The sequence below is a fragment of the Ursus arctos genome, unplaced genomic scaffold, assembly GCF_023065955.2.
Source record: "Ursus arctos isolate Adak ecotype North America unplaced genomic scaffold, UrsArc2.0 scaffold_2, whole genome shotgun sequence".
Lineage (NCBI taxonomy): Eukaryota > Metazoa > Chordata > Mammalia > Carnivora > Ursidae > Ursus > Ursus arctos.
In genome coordinates this window covers 68,080,548-68,093,548 of record NW_026622874.1, presented here as the reverse complement: position 1 = coordinate 68,093,548, position 13,001 = coordinate 68,080,548, and the positions used below count along the sequence as shown (strand labels likewise).

Genomic DNA, 13,001 nt, shown 5'->3' with positions numbered 1-13,001 from the left:
GGGGCTCTGTGTGTGTGTGTGTGTGTGTGTGTGTGTGTGTGTGTGTGTGACAGAGACAGAAGCAAAGGACAGACAGACTGAAGGGCCTGGGAGGGGGTGGGCATGGCTCTGGCTGTGGCCGCTCCACTCTCTGAGCTAGGGCAGAAATGTCGGAGCCTGGAAACAGGCTCTTCCCCACCCTCATCAGCCTGATATGGGGGAGGGGCAGCGGGAAAGTCCAGACTTGGGAAAGCAGATCGAGAGGCTCCCTGAGCTGTGGAAAATGTAGTCATCCAGCTGAGGGGCGGGGGGGAAGCAGGGATCAAGGTCCTGAGGAATGCTGGCCAGGTCACTTGGAACGGAGTGTATCTCAGCTCCAAAGTCCAGAGAAGGTTCCAAGAACCTCCTGTCCCAGAGTGTAGCATGACCCGCAAGACCTGTAGGGTGGGCCCACCAGGTGGGGCACCTGAGCAGACTGCCCCATGCGCCCCTGCGGGGTGGCTGGAGGCGATGCCTACCTGCCAGGGGACAGGGTACATTGAGGTTGGCCTGCTGTCGGCCTAGGCCCAGCGGACCAGGCTATCCTGAGCCCTCCTGGGGCTGAGGGATTCCACGGTCCTGCAACCCTCAGGCACCTGTGTGTGATGGGGGTGGGGGTGTTCCCAGGTCCAGGCCAGTGGTTCCTCACACGGTTCCACTCACACAGCCTCACCCCCAGCTCCCCCCTTACCCCTATCTCCCAGTTCAGCACAGCCTCTGTCTGCCCTCTGTTTTGGTGTCCCGGGGCTGGCACAACAAAGTGCCACCACCTGGATGCCTAAACCACCGAAATGTATTCTCTCCCACTTCTGGAGGCTGGAAGTAGAAATCAAGGTGTCAGCACTGGTTCCTTCTTCTTTTTTTTTTTTTTAAGATTTTATTTATTTATTTGACAGAGAGAGAGACAGCCAGCGAGAGAGGGAACACAAGCAGGGGGAGTGGGAGAGGAAGCAGACTCCCAGCAGAGGAGCCTGATCTGGGGCTCGATTCCAGGACTCTGGGATCACGCCCTGAGCCAAAGGCAGACGCCCAACGACTGAGCCACCCAGGGGCCCCAGCAGTGGTTCCTTCTGAGGGCCTTGGGGGAAGGGCCTCCCTCCCAGGCCTGCGGATAGCCATCTTCATGTCCAAGTCGATCTCCTTGTATGTGAGTCTGTCCTCTAATCTCCCATTTTGATAGGGACACCAGTCCTACTGGGTTAGGGCCCATCTGATGACCTTTACCTCGATTCCCTCTGTAAAGCCCCTATCTCCAAATCAGGTCACATTTCGAGGTGCTGGGTTAGGACTTCAACACTTGAGTTTGTGGGATACAACTCAGCCCCTAACATCCTCAAAGAGGACCTGGGCTCCCGGGGGGCCACCAGAAGGACAGAACTATAAAGCACATTTCCTTGGTGAAAGTCTCACTTGCTTTCACTAGACCCCGGCCGGCATCTCCTTGCCCCTTAGGAGCCCATCAATGGCCTGAAACTCCTTTTGCACATCTAGGAGTCCAGATCTTTCCCTGAGCCATCTTGAAATTCCAGGTGGGAAGAGAGAAGACAGCTGCTCCTGCTTCACCTGCAAGTAATACTTCTGGGCTTCATCAGGGCACCGCCAGCTCCCCGACCCCATGGGACACTTGGCCTCTCCATGACTGTCTCACAAGGACCACCATCTGTAGGCATTTTGTGTTTCATTGCGAAGTGTACCATTTTCTTTATAGTTTTAGTGAGAAATAATTCACACGCAATTCATCCACCAAAGCGTATGATTTTCATCACCTCAAAGAGAAATCCCATACCCCTTAGCCGGAACCCCCCAATCCCAAAACCCCACCTGCACCAGTCCTAGGCAACCCCTCATCTACTATCTGTCCCCAGATTTTCCTGTTCTAGACATTTCACATAAATGGAATCACAGGGAAATGGTCACACTGTGTGACCTTTTGTGTCTGGCTCCTTGCACTTAGCACAGGGTTTTCAATCCATCTTGGTGGCAACATGAATCAGAACTTCATTCCTGGGGCGTCCGGGTGGCTCCACCAGTTAAGCCTCTGCCTTCCGCTCAGGTCATGATCCCGGGGGCAGTGGGCTCCTGGATCAGCAGGAAGTCTGCTTCTCCCTTACCCTCTGCCGTGTGCTCTCTCTCAAATAGATAAATAAAATCTTAAAAAAAGAAGAAGAAAAGAACTTCATTCCTTTTTATGGCTCAATAATATTCCGTGCATGAGTATGCCACCTTATGTATACGTCCACCTATTGATGGGACATTTGGGTTGTTTCTACCTTTTGGCTATTACAAATCCTGTTGCTATGAACATGTGTGCAAGTTTCTGCGTGGACATAGGTTTTTCCTTCTCTTAGGTAAACACCTGGGAGTGGAATGGCTGACTCATACGGTAACTATGTTTTCACCTCTTTGACGAACCACCAGACTGTTTTTCAAAGTTACTGCACCATTTTGTATCCCAGCAGCAGTGTGTGAGGGCTCCAATTTCTCCACCTCCTCACCAGCACTTACGATGATGTTGTTTTGAGTCTAGCCACCCTCGTGGGTGTGAAACAGTATCTCGGTGTGGTTTTGATTTGCATTCCCCTTGGGACTAGTGATGTGGAACATCTTTCTTGTGCTTGTTGACCACTTGTATATCTTCCTCGGAGGAATGTCTATTCTGATCCTTTGCCCATTTTTAAACGGGGTTATTTATCTTCTTGTTATGAAATATAAGAGTATTTTATATATTCTGGATACAAGTCTCTTATCAGATATGTCCTTTGCAAATGTATTCTCCCATTTTGTGGGCGGTCTTTTCATTTTTTAGGGTGTCCTTTGAAGCACAAATGTTTTACATTTTGATTATGGGACAATACCATTTTAAAAATAAAATTCATCAATTTGACATGGCATTTTTCCATAGCATACTTAGTATATTTTTAAAGGCTGGAGAAGTTTCCATGGAGGAATGACAGGAGCCCCAGATTTCAGCTTGGATGCTCCTCCTCTGAGCTCCCCTAGCCAACTTTAGGGTTCCTCTCTCTGCTTCCTTCCCGCAGTCTTTCTCTCCATCTGCCACCCCAGTGCCCATCAACTCTGAGCCCCAAGTTCTTCTACAAAACAGAGCGATTCAGGTCTGTCAAGTTCCTGCTGCCAAACTCACCCCAGGTCCGTGTGTGCACAGAAGCAATGAAGGGCTTTCCGTCCAATCATTTTCCTTGTCCTCCTGTCTGGGGCTCATAAGCTTTTAAAACACAAAGTTTCCTCCTCCACGTATTTTGAAGGGATCCTGACAGAGGCCCAGATTTCTGGTTTTCTGGCAGCTTAGGATTCCCAGGTCAGGACTGGTTGAAGACCTCTGGTTTTTGCCCTCCTACTGGTCAGCTCCTTGCGACCCACTGATGACAGGCAATCTCCCTGCATGCAGGGACTTCCGCCCGTGGCCCCTGCCCCAGGCAGCACTGTGGGCTGGATGGCAACCCAAGAAATAGTTGCTAAGTTGCTCCACTCATAGACCAGGGCCATCAACTTGACTCTACCAAGAATGTGAAGAGGTTGGCCCCTAGGAGGGAGAACATGGCCGAGACACAGGAAAACCACACAACAGGGTTGACAGCTGCTGTCCCAGCTCCCTTGCCCACCCCCCAAGCTTACTCAAATGCAGACTCTTGCCCCCACCCTCATTCAGGGTGAGGGCGTGAGGTCTGCATTTTTAAGTTCAGTAGGTGATGCTGATGTGGAATATTCCAGAAGTATAGTACCAGAGGCACTGGTTTAGATCATGAATTCCACGGGGAGCATGGGGTGAATGGGGTGGCCCACCCACTCCTCACCCAGGGTGCTGAGGAAGCAGTGGCCCTGGATTGAGGGGAACTGAGTCCACCATCCTCCCACCGCGTGGAACTGAGGAGAGCCCACGAGTTCTCCTTGAAGGAAGTGGCGGACACTCATATGGAGGCACTGAGAGGATCTGTAGGGATAGGAGGGTGTTCTGTTGAACGGGGACAGTACTGGGTCCAGAGTGGTGACCAGAAAGCAGGTCCACAGGGCTTAGGTTGTGGAGGGTCATCTGGGTGGCCACTGATGTCACCCAAGACATGGGACACGCCCATGGGTGCTCAGGGGTAGTTTCAGGGCTGGGTCTGGGGTCCCCATCCCTGGGGCATTGAGGACGTCATGGAAGCGGGACAGGGTGGGACAGTCCTGGGAAACTCGGAGCAGAGGGTGGAGACAGAGCCTCGAGTTAAGTTCCCCAGTCAGGACATTCCTCTAAAGCCCCAACAGCCCAGAACCGCCATTGGGGGCCCGCGTTGCCAGGCGGGGGCAGGCGGCAGTTGGCCGCTGCGCTCCCAAAAACACCAGCGTTTCCGAGAAGAGGAGCTTCCTGCGGGAAAAGTAACCGTGCAGGTGGGGGCGGGGGAGGCGACGCCGAGCGCATGACTGGTCCAGTCTAAGCGCCAGCCGCTTGTCCCCGGTCCCCAGGGCTTAGCTCTACCCACATGCTCCCAGCTGCGTCCCCGCAGTCCCGCCCCTGGGAACAGAGGACGCGCCTCCGCGGCGATTCAGCCCCCCCCCAACACACACACACACAGACCCGCGGTGGGAGACCCGTCCCCCTTAACGGGAGGCGACGTCCCCCACCAGCAGGGCCAGAAGGGACAGCAGGAAGGACAGCGACGGCCGCCCTGAGGCCTGATTGATCTCGCACGAACAATCGCAAGTCCCGGGTTCCAGGGTCGCTTTGGGGGGCCTGGGGGCGCGTGGGCCAGCGCTGGGGGCCGGGCAGTCCAGCCACTTGGGGCCCATGGGTTGGGGGGAGTCGGGCTCCGCCTTGACGCTGCCCTTGGGAAAGCGCCAGTAGTGGGCGCCCTTGAAGAAGTAGGTGTCACCTGCGGGGGAGGGAGGAGACACTTCGGGGGCCGGTTCAGGCTGCCCCTCCCGCGGCGCCCCGTCTCTCCGAAACCCTCAGGCCTCCAGCCCCCCCGCACCCTCTCCCACCTGTGTTGCTGACGGTGACATCGTCCGGGGCGTGAGGCGCCCCTTCCCAAAGACTCAGGTCGCGGGGGTAGCCGGGGTCCGGGCGCGCCGCCGCCTCGTCGTAGCGCCAGTACCGCTGGCCCCGGATCAGGTAGGTCTTCCCGTTCAGCGGCCACGAGAACACGGCGTCCACCTCCTCTCCCGCCGGCAGCCCCAGCTCGGTGAGCGGCCGCGGGGCGCCCTCCAGCTGCCGGTCCTGGAACACCCAGAACTGGGGGCCTGCGGGGGAGCCGGCCGGTGAGCAGGCGCGCCCCCCGCGCGGGCCCAGCCGCGCCCCGGCGCCCACTCACCGCTGAAGAGGAGGATGCGGCCGTCCGGGTGCCGCGCGTAGGCGGCCTGGATGACCTTCACCTGGGCGGGCAGCCCCTCCCAGAAGCGGTGGAGCCGGGCGGGCCGGGGGGACACCAGCTGTCCCGACGGCTGCAGGCGCCAGAACCAGGGGCCTGTGGCGGAACAAGGGGCGGGCGTGGGGGCGTGAGATGGCAAGGGGTGTTCTGCCTCAGAGCTCGGGGCGGGGAGACAGTGCTGGCTCTCTCTCCCGCCGCTGGCCCAGCAAGGCCGTCTGGGTTTCAAGGATGCAGTGACCCTGGAGTCAGCTCTCCCAGACCTTGCCTTGTGCTTTTAGCACAGAGAGTCGCATCTGGGGAACCCCACAGGCTTGGTGGGTCATCCTGAGGGGGTAGGAAGCCAACTCTATGTGGCCAGGGGAGATCTGGAGTGACTGACCTTTGAAGAAGAAGATTTCACCACGGATGTTAGCGATAGCGTCAAAACTGCCATCACATCGGTCAGGGATGGGAAGAGAGGGGCTACAAAGGGAAGGAGAGGTGAGCAGAGAGGGGCCCCGGCTCCTGGTCTTTCTGCTTAACCTCGGTTCGGACAGTCCTGTGAGGTAGGGACTCTCATCGTGCCCATCTCACCAAGGACCACACCGAGGGTTAGGGGCCTTCCCCCCCTCCCCCATCATACAGCTGGAGAGGGACTCACCTGTCGGGGGGCAGGGCAGGGGGTGGGGGAGGAGGAGCCAGGGGTTTCCTTGTGGGCTTATCATATGGGGTTTGGGGCACTTTCCCTGTGGAGAGAGTCGGAGAGGAGAGGCGTGAGTTCCCTGACCCTGCTGTGGCAGAGGCCACAGGGCCAACCACCCCTCCCGAACCCCTGTACCGTAGAGCTGCTGCAGGCCTTCGCGGTCATCCTGGGACAGGCGATACTTGTCCGGGTCGCCCACTGGGCCCTGGTAAAAGGGCCTCATAATTGAGTTGGGTGCTGAGGAGTGGCCCAGGCCCAGGGCGTGGCCAAACTCATGAACAGCCACAGCAAACAGGTCAGTCCCCTCACCGTCTGGGGAAGGAGGGAAATTGGGCTAGAGCTGTGCCCCTGCCCCGCACCAGGCCCCCTGGAGTGGGGCCTGCCAGCAGACAGGAGCAACCAGGAGACCCTCCGGGGATGGCTATACCCAGACCCTTCCGTGACCCACTTTGTCCTGCCTGTGTGCGTTCACTTATTTGGTAGATTTTTTTGAGTAGCCTTGTTTGGCAGTTCTGGAAACTTGGGTACGGGGCTGAAGAGGTTAAGGAAGGGGCAGGAGGAGACAGTCAGGGCAGAGGAAGGGGTGACCTTCCTGGTGTAGCGCTGGCCCCCAGGCAGGGAAGCCTGCGCGTAGGGAAACACTCTGGGGGAAGCAGGAACCTGGGGGTGCATGTATTTCTCTCTCGAGGAAGCCCCAGTCCCTGGAGTTTCCCTCCTCCCCGCTCCAGCCTGTGGTCAGAACTCCCCACCCATGGGCTCCTTGGCCTGGGTTCTCAAGACCTTCACCCTGTTCCCACCCCCAGGGTGCTCCCTCCTCCTTCCATGTGCACCCCTTCAGTGCCCCCCTCCCCTCAGTCCTCGGTCACCCTCCCCCATCTTCCCCTTCCCACAGCCTCCACCCCTCCCCTGCCTCCCTGAGGTCCCGGCTGCCTCCCTGCCTCTGCAGCTCCATCCGTCTCCTCGGGCAGGCACTCTCAGACCACAGCCTGCTGGCCCTGGCGGCCGGCCTCGTTCCCAGCCTCTCTGACCACAGCCTCTTCCTTGGGGACCAGCCTGGGTGCCAGGAGTGAGCCTCTTCACGCTCCCCATTGCTGGCCAAATCCCAGCTCCTCATCGATCCACCTGCCAGCTCCTACTCCAGCCGCCGAGAGGCCAAGAGAGCAAGACAGCAAGAGAGGCAGCAGCTGCCCTAGGAGGCACCATCTCCACAGATGTTGATCTGCTGCATGGAAATCTCTAACTCAGGCCATCACTGTTGAAAGTGGGTTTATTGGAAGGGACCTGGTGATCCGAAAAGCACATTTCTCTCAGCCCCAAGGGCTGCTGGATGAAAGTGTAAGAGATGCGTGAGTGAGTCTTAGGGAGAGTAGCAAGTACTTGCCCTCATTCTCCTCTCATAAAACCTCTTCCTTCTGTCCTCATTTGACAGGTGGCACTGTCATTGAGGCACAAGGAGGTCGAGTCAAATGGCAGTATAGCCAAGTACTCTGGCCGTGTTGTCCTGCCATTCAGCACGACTTCAGGCGGTCTTGGTCAAACTGCACATGTATTGATGAATTTCGTCGTTGACTGTGGGTTTCCTTATTGCCCTGAGGCCTTTTTCTGAGAAACTGGAGGAAGCCTGGTGTCTACATCAGGTAGATCTCCTTCATCCCTCACCCCTCCTCCCCTGCTTTGCGTCTCCTCAGGCCGCACCCTTCCTTGCACCCTTCTCACGCTCTGCAGCCGGGGCGAGACACACAACTGCAGCCCTAGCCCATGAGATTCCCCAGCAGCCAGTCTTCCGGGCTCCTCAGTACCTCCTCTCAGCTCTGCTCTAGACCTCAACAGACAGCTCCTTTGCACTCTCCACTATCCTCAATTCCAGGCCCACAGCCCCTCAAGATGCTCGCCAGCTCTGGCCCCCAACTCTTAGGTGACAAATGCTGATGAATGTGTTTCCTATTTCATCAAGACAGGCCATCCGATGCAATCTGTAACTTCCTGCGTGCCTGGGCAGATAGCTCCACCTCCCCCATGCTCCCCTCCTGCCTCCTGCCCTGCCCTGTCCTGTGCAAGGATCCTGCTTCACTTACCTCCTCAAGGACAAGGACAATGCCCCACCCACCCCTCCATCCATCCCTGCATCCCTGCACCCATGTGTCTACCCATCCATCCATTCGTGCATCTATCCATCCATCCATCCATCCACTTATCCATGCATGAATCCATGCATCCATCCCCCATCTCTTTCTTTCTGTTGGCTCATCCAGCATCACCAAGTGCTCAAGACTCCCTCATCTTAAGCCACCCCAGTACCTATCTGCCCCCATCCACACACCTCTCCTTCCCTAGCAAGTTCTGTGGTGAGTGGTCTAAACTCATTTTTCATTTCCTCAGCCCCTCTCATGCCTAACCTCACCGTGGTTGGGACCCCTCCCCTATCCACCAAGTCTGTAGGCGCCAAGGTCACTTTGTCCTCGGATGATCAGATCCAGGCCCATATAACTTAGTGGACTGGCTTGCTGCCCTGCCCACTGCTGCCTGCTTCCTTCTTCACTCTTGTTTTTGGTCACCTGTGGGCCTGTTCTTTCTGCATTTCCTTTGGTTCTTCCTCTCTTTCTACCCTCCCCTTAACTGCGGGGCTCTCCACAGCTCTGTGCTTGACCTTTCCATTCTACAGTCTCCTCCCGGAAACTTACCAACCCCTGAGCGCCACCAGGCCCAGCTCATAGCAGCTGGCAGCGAGCGGAGTGCTACTGTGTGCGGGCCCTGTGCTGACAGCTGGAGGTGAATTACAAGCGTACCTGCCAGCAGGTGCCATTATAATCCCCATTCTCAGACGACGAAACTGAGCACATCGCAGCAGCGGAGGAGCCCTGACTGCAGTTTCCTTCAAGCCGGCATGCTTAAATGCTGCGTTACACAGCCTCACTTCTGTGGATGCTATGGGCACCTTGCCTAATTCAGAGCCTGTGTGCCCATCCCCTGGCTCCCTCCTTCCCCAGAAAAAGCTCTCCCTCCTGGCCAGCCTCCCTGTGGCAGCTCACAGCCAATGGAGAGTTGCCAAGTGACTAGAAGAGCTGGACCCCTTGCCTCCAGGCAGGACCAGCCCTGGGGCTCAGGCTCCTCTCAGCAGAAACCGCATCCTGACTTAGCTGCTTTCCCCAGCCCGCTCTTGTTTCCCTTTCTCTTGAGAAAGAGAACATACCCTGAAAAACTGCTTGCACAAGAACTTTCATCTCAAGCTCACTTATGGGGAACCTGACCTAAGTCCGAGAAGTCTCAGTTCTAGAACGAGGCGCTCGACCGCGAATGTTCTGCCCACACTGAACGGCCCACAAGCGCTACAAATACACAGCCAACCTGAACTCCCCTTTGCCATCTGAGAGCCTGCTCTTCCTGCTCCAGGGGCCCAAGTCAGAAGCCTAACCATCACCCCTTCCTCCCCATCCTCTCTGCCCCCAGGGTCTGGTTAGATCGCAGTCTTTGCCCTCAAAGTCTCAACTGTCCTCTGCCCCCCCCCCCCCCCCAGCACCATCTCTTTCCTGGACCCTGCAGCCAGGGGCAGCTCCACAATGCAAAGCCTTCCCTGGCTCCCATTCCCTTCTCCCACCCTCCCCATTCTGTCCCCGTGCCTCCACAGCCCTCTGTGTTATGCAACACACCATCTGTCCTCTATAGTCTTGCTCCCAACACATTTCAGCCTTCCAGCCCCAGATGTCCCCCTGTGCTCCTACCCCTGATGACCCTGGACTCAGGTAGCTCATTGGCTTGCGCCTTTCTCTGCGTCCTCCCTGCCCCACATACCCCAGGGGAGCAGGACCTCGTGTGCTAGTTGGCCCTCAGTATACACATGTGGGATGAACAAAGCCACCACTTCTAGGAAGCCCTGTCAGTCAAAGGCTTTGGGTAGGTCTCTCCTCTGAGCACAACAGGCTGGAGGACTTCCTGCTAGGATTCCCCCAAGTTGTGTCACCGTGTGTAGCAACTGCCGGTTACTCTTCTGACTCAGCTGCCACAAGGAGCTGTTTTCACCTAAGTCCGCAGCTCAGAGCTGAAGGCCTGAGAGGCCTCAGTGATGGGTAATTTTTTGTGTCAATTTAGCCAGACTATGGTGCCCAGTTGTTTCATCAAACACCAGTCTAGATGTTGTTGTGTAGGTTATTTTGTAGATGTGATTATCATCTACAATCAGTTGACTGTAATTAAGCAGATCATGCTCCATAGTGGGTGGGCCTTGTCTAATCAGTTGAAGGCCCGAAGACCAAAACCTGAGGTTTCCAGAGAGAAAGGAATTCTGCCTCAAGATTGCAACACAGAAATCATGCCTGGGTTTCCAGCCACCTGGCTTGCTCTGCAGATATCAGACTCAGGACTGCACCATCAACTCTCACTTGAATTTCCAGCCTCTGGGCCCATCCTATAGATTTTGGGTTTGTCAGCCTCCACAATCCTGTGAGCCAATTCCTTAAAATAAATCACTTTGCGTGCACACACACACACACTCACACGCGCGCGCGCGCGCGTGCATCCTACTGGTTCTGTTTCTCCGGAGAAGGCCAACTGATACAGCCCCATCGACACATGATTCAAACCGAATTCTTAAGGACAGACAGACCTGGGGAAAGGACCTCTCAGAATAGGGAGATTGTACCTTTTGACCCATAAGTCCAGGTCTCCTCGTCATCGAAGTGAGTGTCCCCAGAGATGGGGTGTTCCCCGGGGAAGAAGGCATGGGCTAGGGTACCTCCCTGCCCGTCGAAGGGGTAACTGTCCTGGTGGTATGCCCGGGCGAAGTCGATGAGGATGTCGGGCTCCGCCGGGTCCTGAGAAACCAGCTCCTGGAATCTGAGGCCTGACTCAATGCCCCAAGTGGCCAAGGCATGGTGCATGAGGGTCCGCACCGTCTCCTGGGTCAGTGCTGAGCTCTGGGGGAAGGAGCGGACCCTGGGGAGAGAGAAGGCAGCCATTCCACGCAGGGCCCAGCAGGCAGGCCAGGGTGGGGTGTGCACCAGGACCTACCTCCACGTCAGGGTTCGCTTCCTCCACATGCTGCCGCTCAGAGCATACCGGCGGCGCCGGCGGCGCCTGACCAGCTCTGCCACCCCCAGCACATCGGGCAGGGAGCAGCGGGGCCTCTGCATGGTGGCCATCGTCACCGCGTCTGGGGGAAAGGTTGTAGGGGGAGGGGATCAGCAGCAGGACAACCTGCTCTGATCATGGTACCAGCTCCCTTTCTACACAGACACACTGAGGCTCGGAAAGGTTAAACAACTGGCCCAAGGAGGCCCCGCAGCTTGGATTTGAACACAGGCTATCCAGTTCTGGTAGCCAGCTCAGGTCAAATTAGGACCTTGCTCTTCAGGGCAGTGTTAAACTCTTCACCTGGCCCTGGATGGGCGGGCTGCCATACTCTGGGGGTCCTGCTTCCCTGAGCCCTGGTGCTTGGACTTGGAGAAAGGAGCCAAGGGGGCTGCAGTGCAGGCTCCTCTCCCTGAGGCCGGAGCCCCCTGGGAGGTTGCTTACTCACACCTCACACCCTATATCCCTAGTCCTCACCACATCCTCAAGTCCAAAGCCCCCAGGCTGGCTGGGTCTCCGGCCTTCAATCCTTCTCTCATTATAAGCACACCAGCTAGTGGCTACCACAGAGCCTTTGCACTTCCCTGGGACACTCCCACATCTTCAAATGGCTGGCCCCTCCTATTTGTGTTCTTTGAGTTCTTTGTGTCATTTGAGCTCCTCTCACCCCAGGACACCTTTCAGAGGGATCTGCCCTGACCAGCATTTTATTTTCTTCAAAACACGAATCACTATCTGAAATTATCTTGCATATTTTTGTTCTTGATCTGTGTGTATGTCCTATGAGAGCAGGGACCTTTTCTGCTTTGTTCATCACTGCACCAGCAGAGCCTGAAATGGCCTTACACGTAAGAGATTCTTAGTAAATATTTATTGAAAAAGGAATGCCTGAGAATCTCCTGGGTTTGGCCCCAAGACCAGCATTTCATAGCTCCTGTGATTCAGGTGCGTGCTGAGGTTTAGATACTGCTGGCTAATGATCAGGCTGGGTGCAGAGGCGGGGCTGGGGAGGGGTGGGGGTCTACCTACCCAGGAGGCCTGTCTCAGGCAGCCCAGCAAATCTCTGCATGACCTTGATAGCATCCCTCAGCTTTGCAGGACTCTGCAGCTGGGCTTGGGCAGGGTGGGGTGGTGGCAGATAGCCATAGCGGGTCAGCCAGTCCTAGACCATAGGAGGGAACCCCTGAAGCAGGATGAGTTGGAGAGATGCCCCCTTCCCACCACCATCCTGGAAGCCCCACCTCTCGCCAGGCATCCAGGCAGCTGGAGCCCAGGGGGCCCAGTCCCAGTGACTGCCTGCTGCCCATCTCAAAGTCCGGGCTCTCCAGCCCTGGGTTGTGTTCGGACCCAACTGTCCTGTCCTCCACCTCCCCACCCCTACCCCTCAACAGATCTTCAAATCCCAGACCCAAACCTGATGGGTCCAAGAATCTGGGTCCCCAGGCCCCATCCCCAGTCACTCTTTGGACAATTGAATCAGCCCCCAGCCCCGTCCGGACCCCACCCCCACCCCACAGATCCCAGGAGCCCGCAGACCCCGGCACTCACCACTCCTGCGCTCACGTCCTGAGCGGAGGGCTCCCGGGTGCGTCCCGGCGGCGGCAGCAGCGGGAGCACCAGCGCCAGGAGCCGGAGCATGCCCGCAGGGCTCGAGGGGGCCTGCCCAGGGCCGCTCTGGGGACCTGGGGGAGGGGGCCCGGGGCTCGGAGAAGCTCGGGGATCCCTGCGCGAGGTGGGAGGGGTGGGCGGGGGGACCCGGGGCCGCGCTGCGAGTCCGGGACCCTGGGAGGCACGATGCAGGGGACCCGGAGACGTCCAGCGGAGGGCCCAGGTGGGCCGGGGGTCGCTGCGGATCCCGGGAGGGTTGAGAAGGC

General features: G+C 57.3%; 1 protein-coding gene and 1 long non-coding RNA gene across 3 annotated transcripts; one reads left to right on the top strand and one right to left on the bottom strand.

Annotated features, from left to right (window-relative positions):
• Positions 1-875: 875 nt before the first annotated feature.
• On the bottom strand, positions 876-13,001 carry MMP25 (matrix metallopeptidase 25). Its single transcript, XM_026485574.4, has 10 exons — positions 12,676-13,001; positions 12,157-12,289; positions 11,068-11,209; positions 10,700-10,992; positions 6,199-6,375; positions 6,022-6,106; positions 5,761-5,843; positions 5,325-5,477; positions 4,996-5,253; positions 876-4,886 (listed from the first exon to the last, which is right to left on the bottom strand). Exons 1-10 carry the CDS (start codon positions 12,763-12,765, stop codon positions 4,615-4,617), a joined length of 1,686 nt encoding a protein of 561 aa, XP_026341359.1. The 5' UTR covers positions 12,766-13,001; the 3' UTR covers positions 876-4,614.
• Positions 5,502-10,543, top strand: LOC113245430 (uncharacterized). 2 transcript variants are annotated; one of them, XR_006408245.3, is made up of 5 exons: positions 5,502-5,861; positions 6,204-6,358; positions 7,032-7,398; positions 7,493-7,700; positions 8,726-10,543. It is a non-coding gene; the product is annotated as an uncharacterized LOC113245430 (long non-coding RNA). The 2 variants fall into 2 exon arrangements; XR_003312694.4 differs by lacking the exon at positions 5,502-5,861 and having other exon boundaries at positions 6,271-6,358; positions 7,010-7,398.

What these genes read in the sequence shown, in the direction of transcription:
- MMP25 (XM_026485574.4), bottom strand. Translation starts at nt 12,765, where the DNA reads ATGCTCCGGCTCCTGGCGCTGGTGCTCCCGCTGCTGCCGCCGCCGGGA. An exon ending in GCCTGAGACAGGCCTCCTGG is followed by an intron (nt 11,210 to 12,156) that starts GTAGGTAGACCC and finishes CCTTTCCCCCAG; the next exon opens with ACGCGGTGACGATGGCCACC. An exon ending in AAGCGAACCCTGACGTGGAG is followed by an intron (nt 10,993 to 11,067) that starts GTAGGTCCTGGT and finishes CTCTCTCCCCAG; the next exon opens with GGTCCGCTCCTTCCCCCAGA.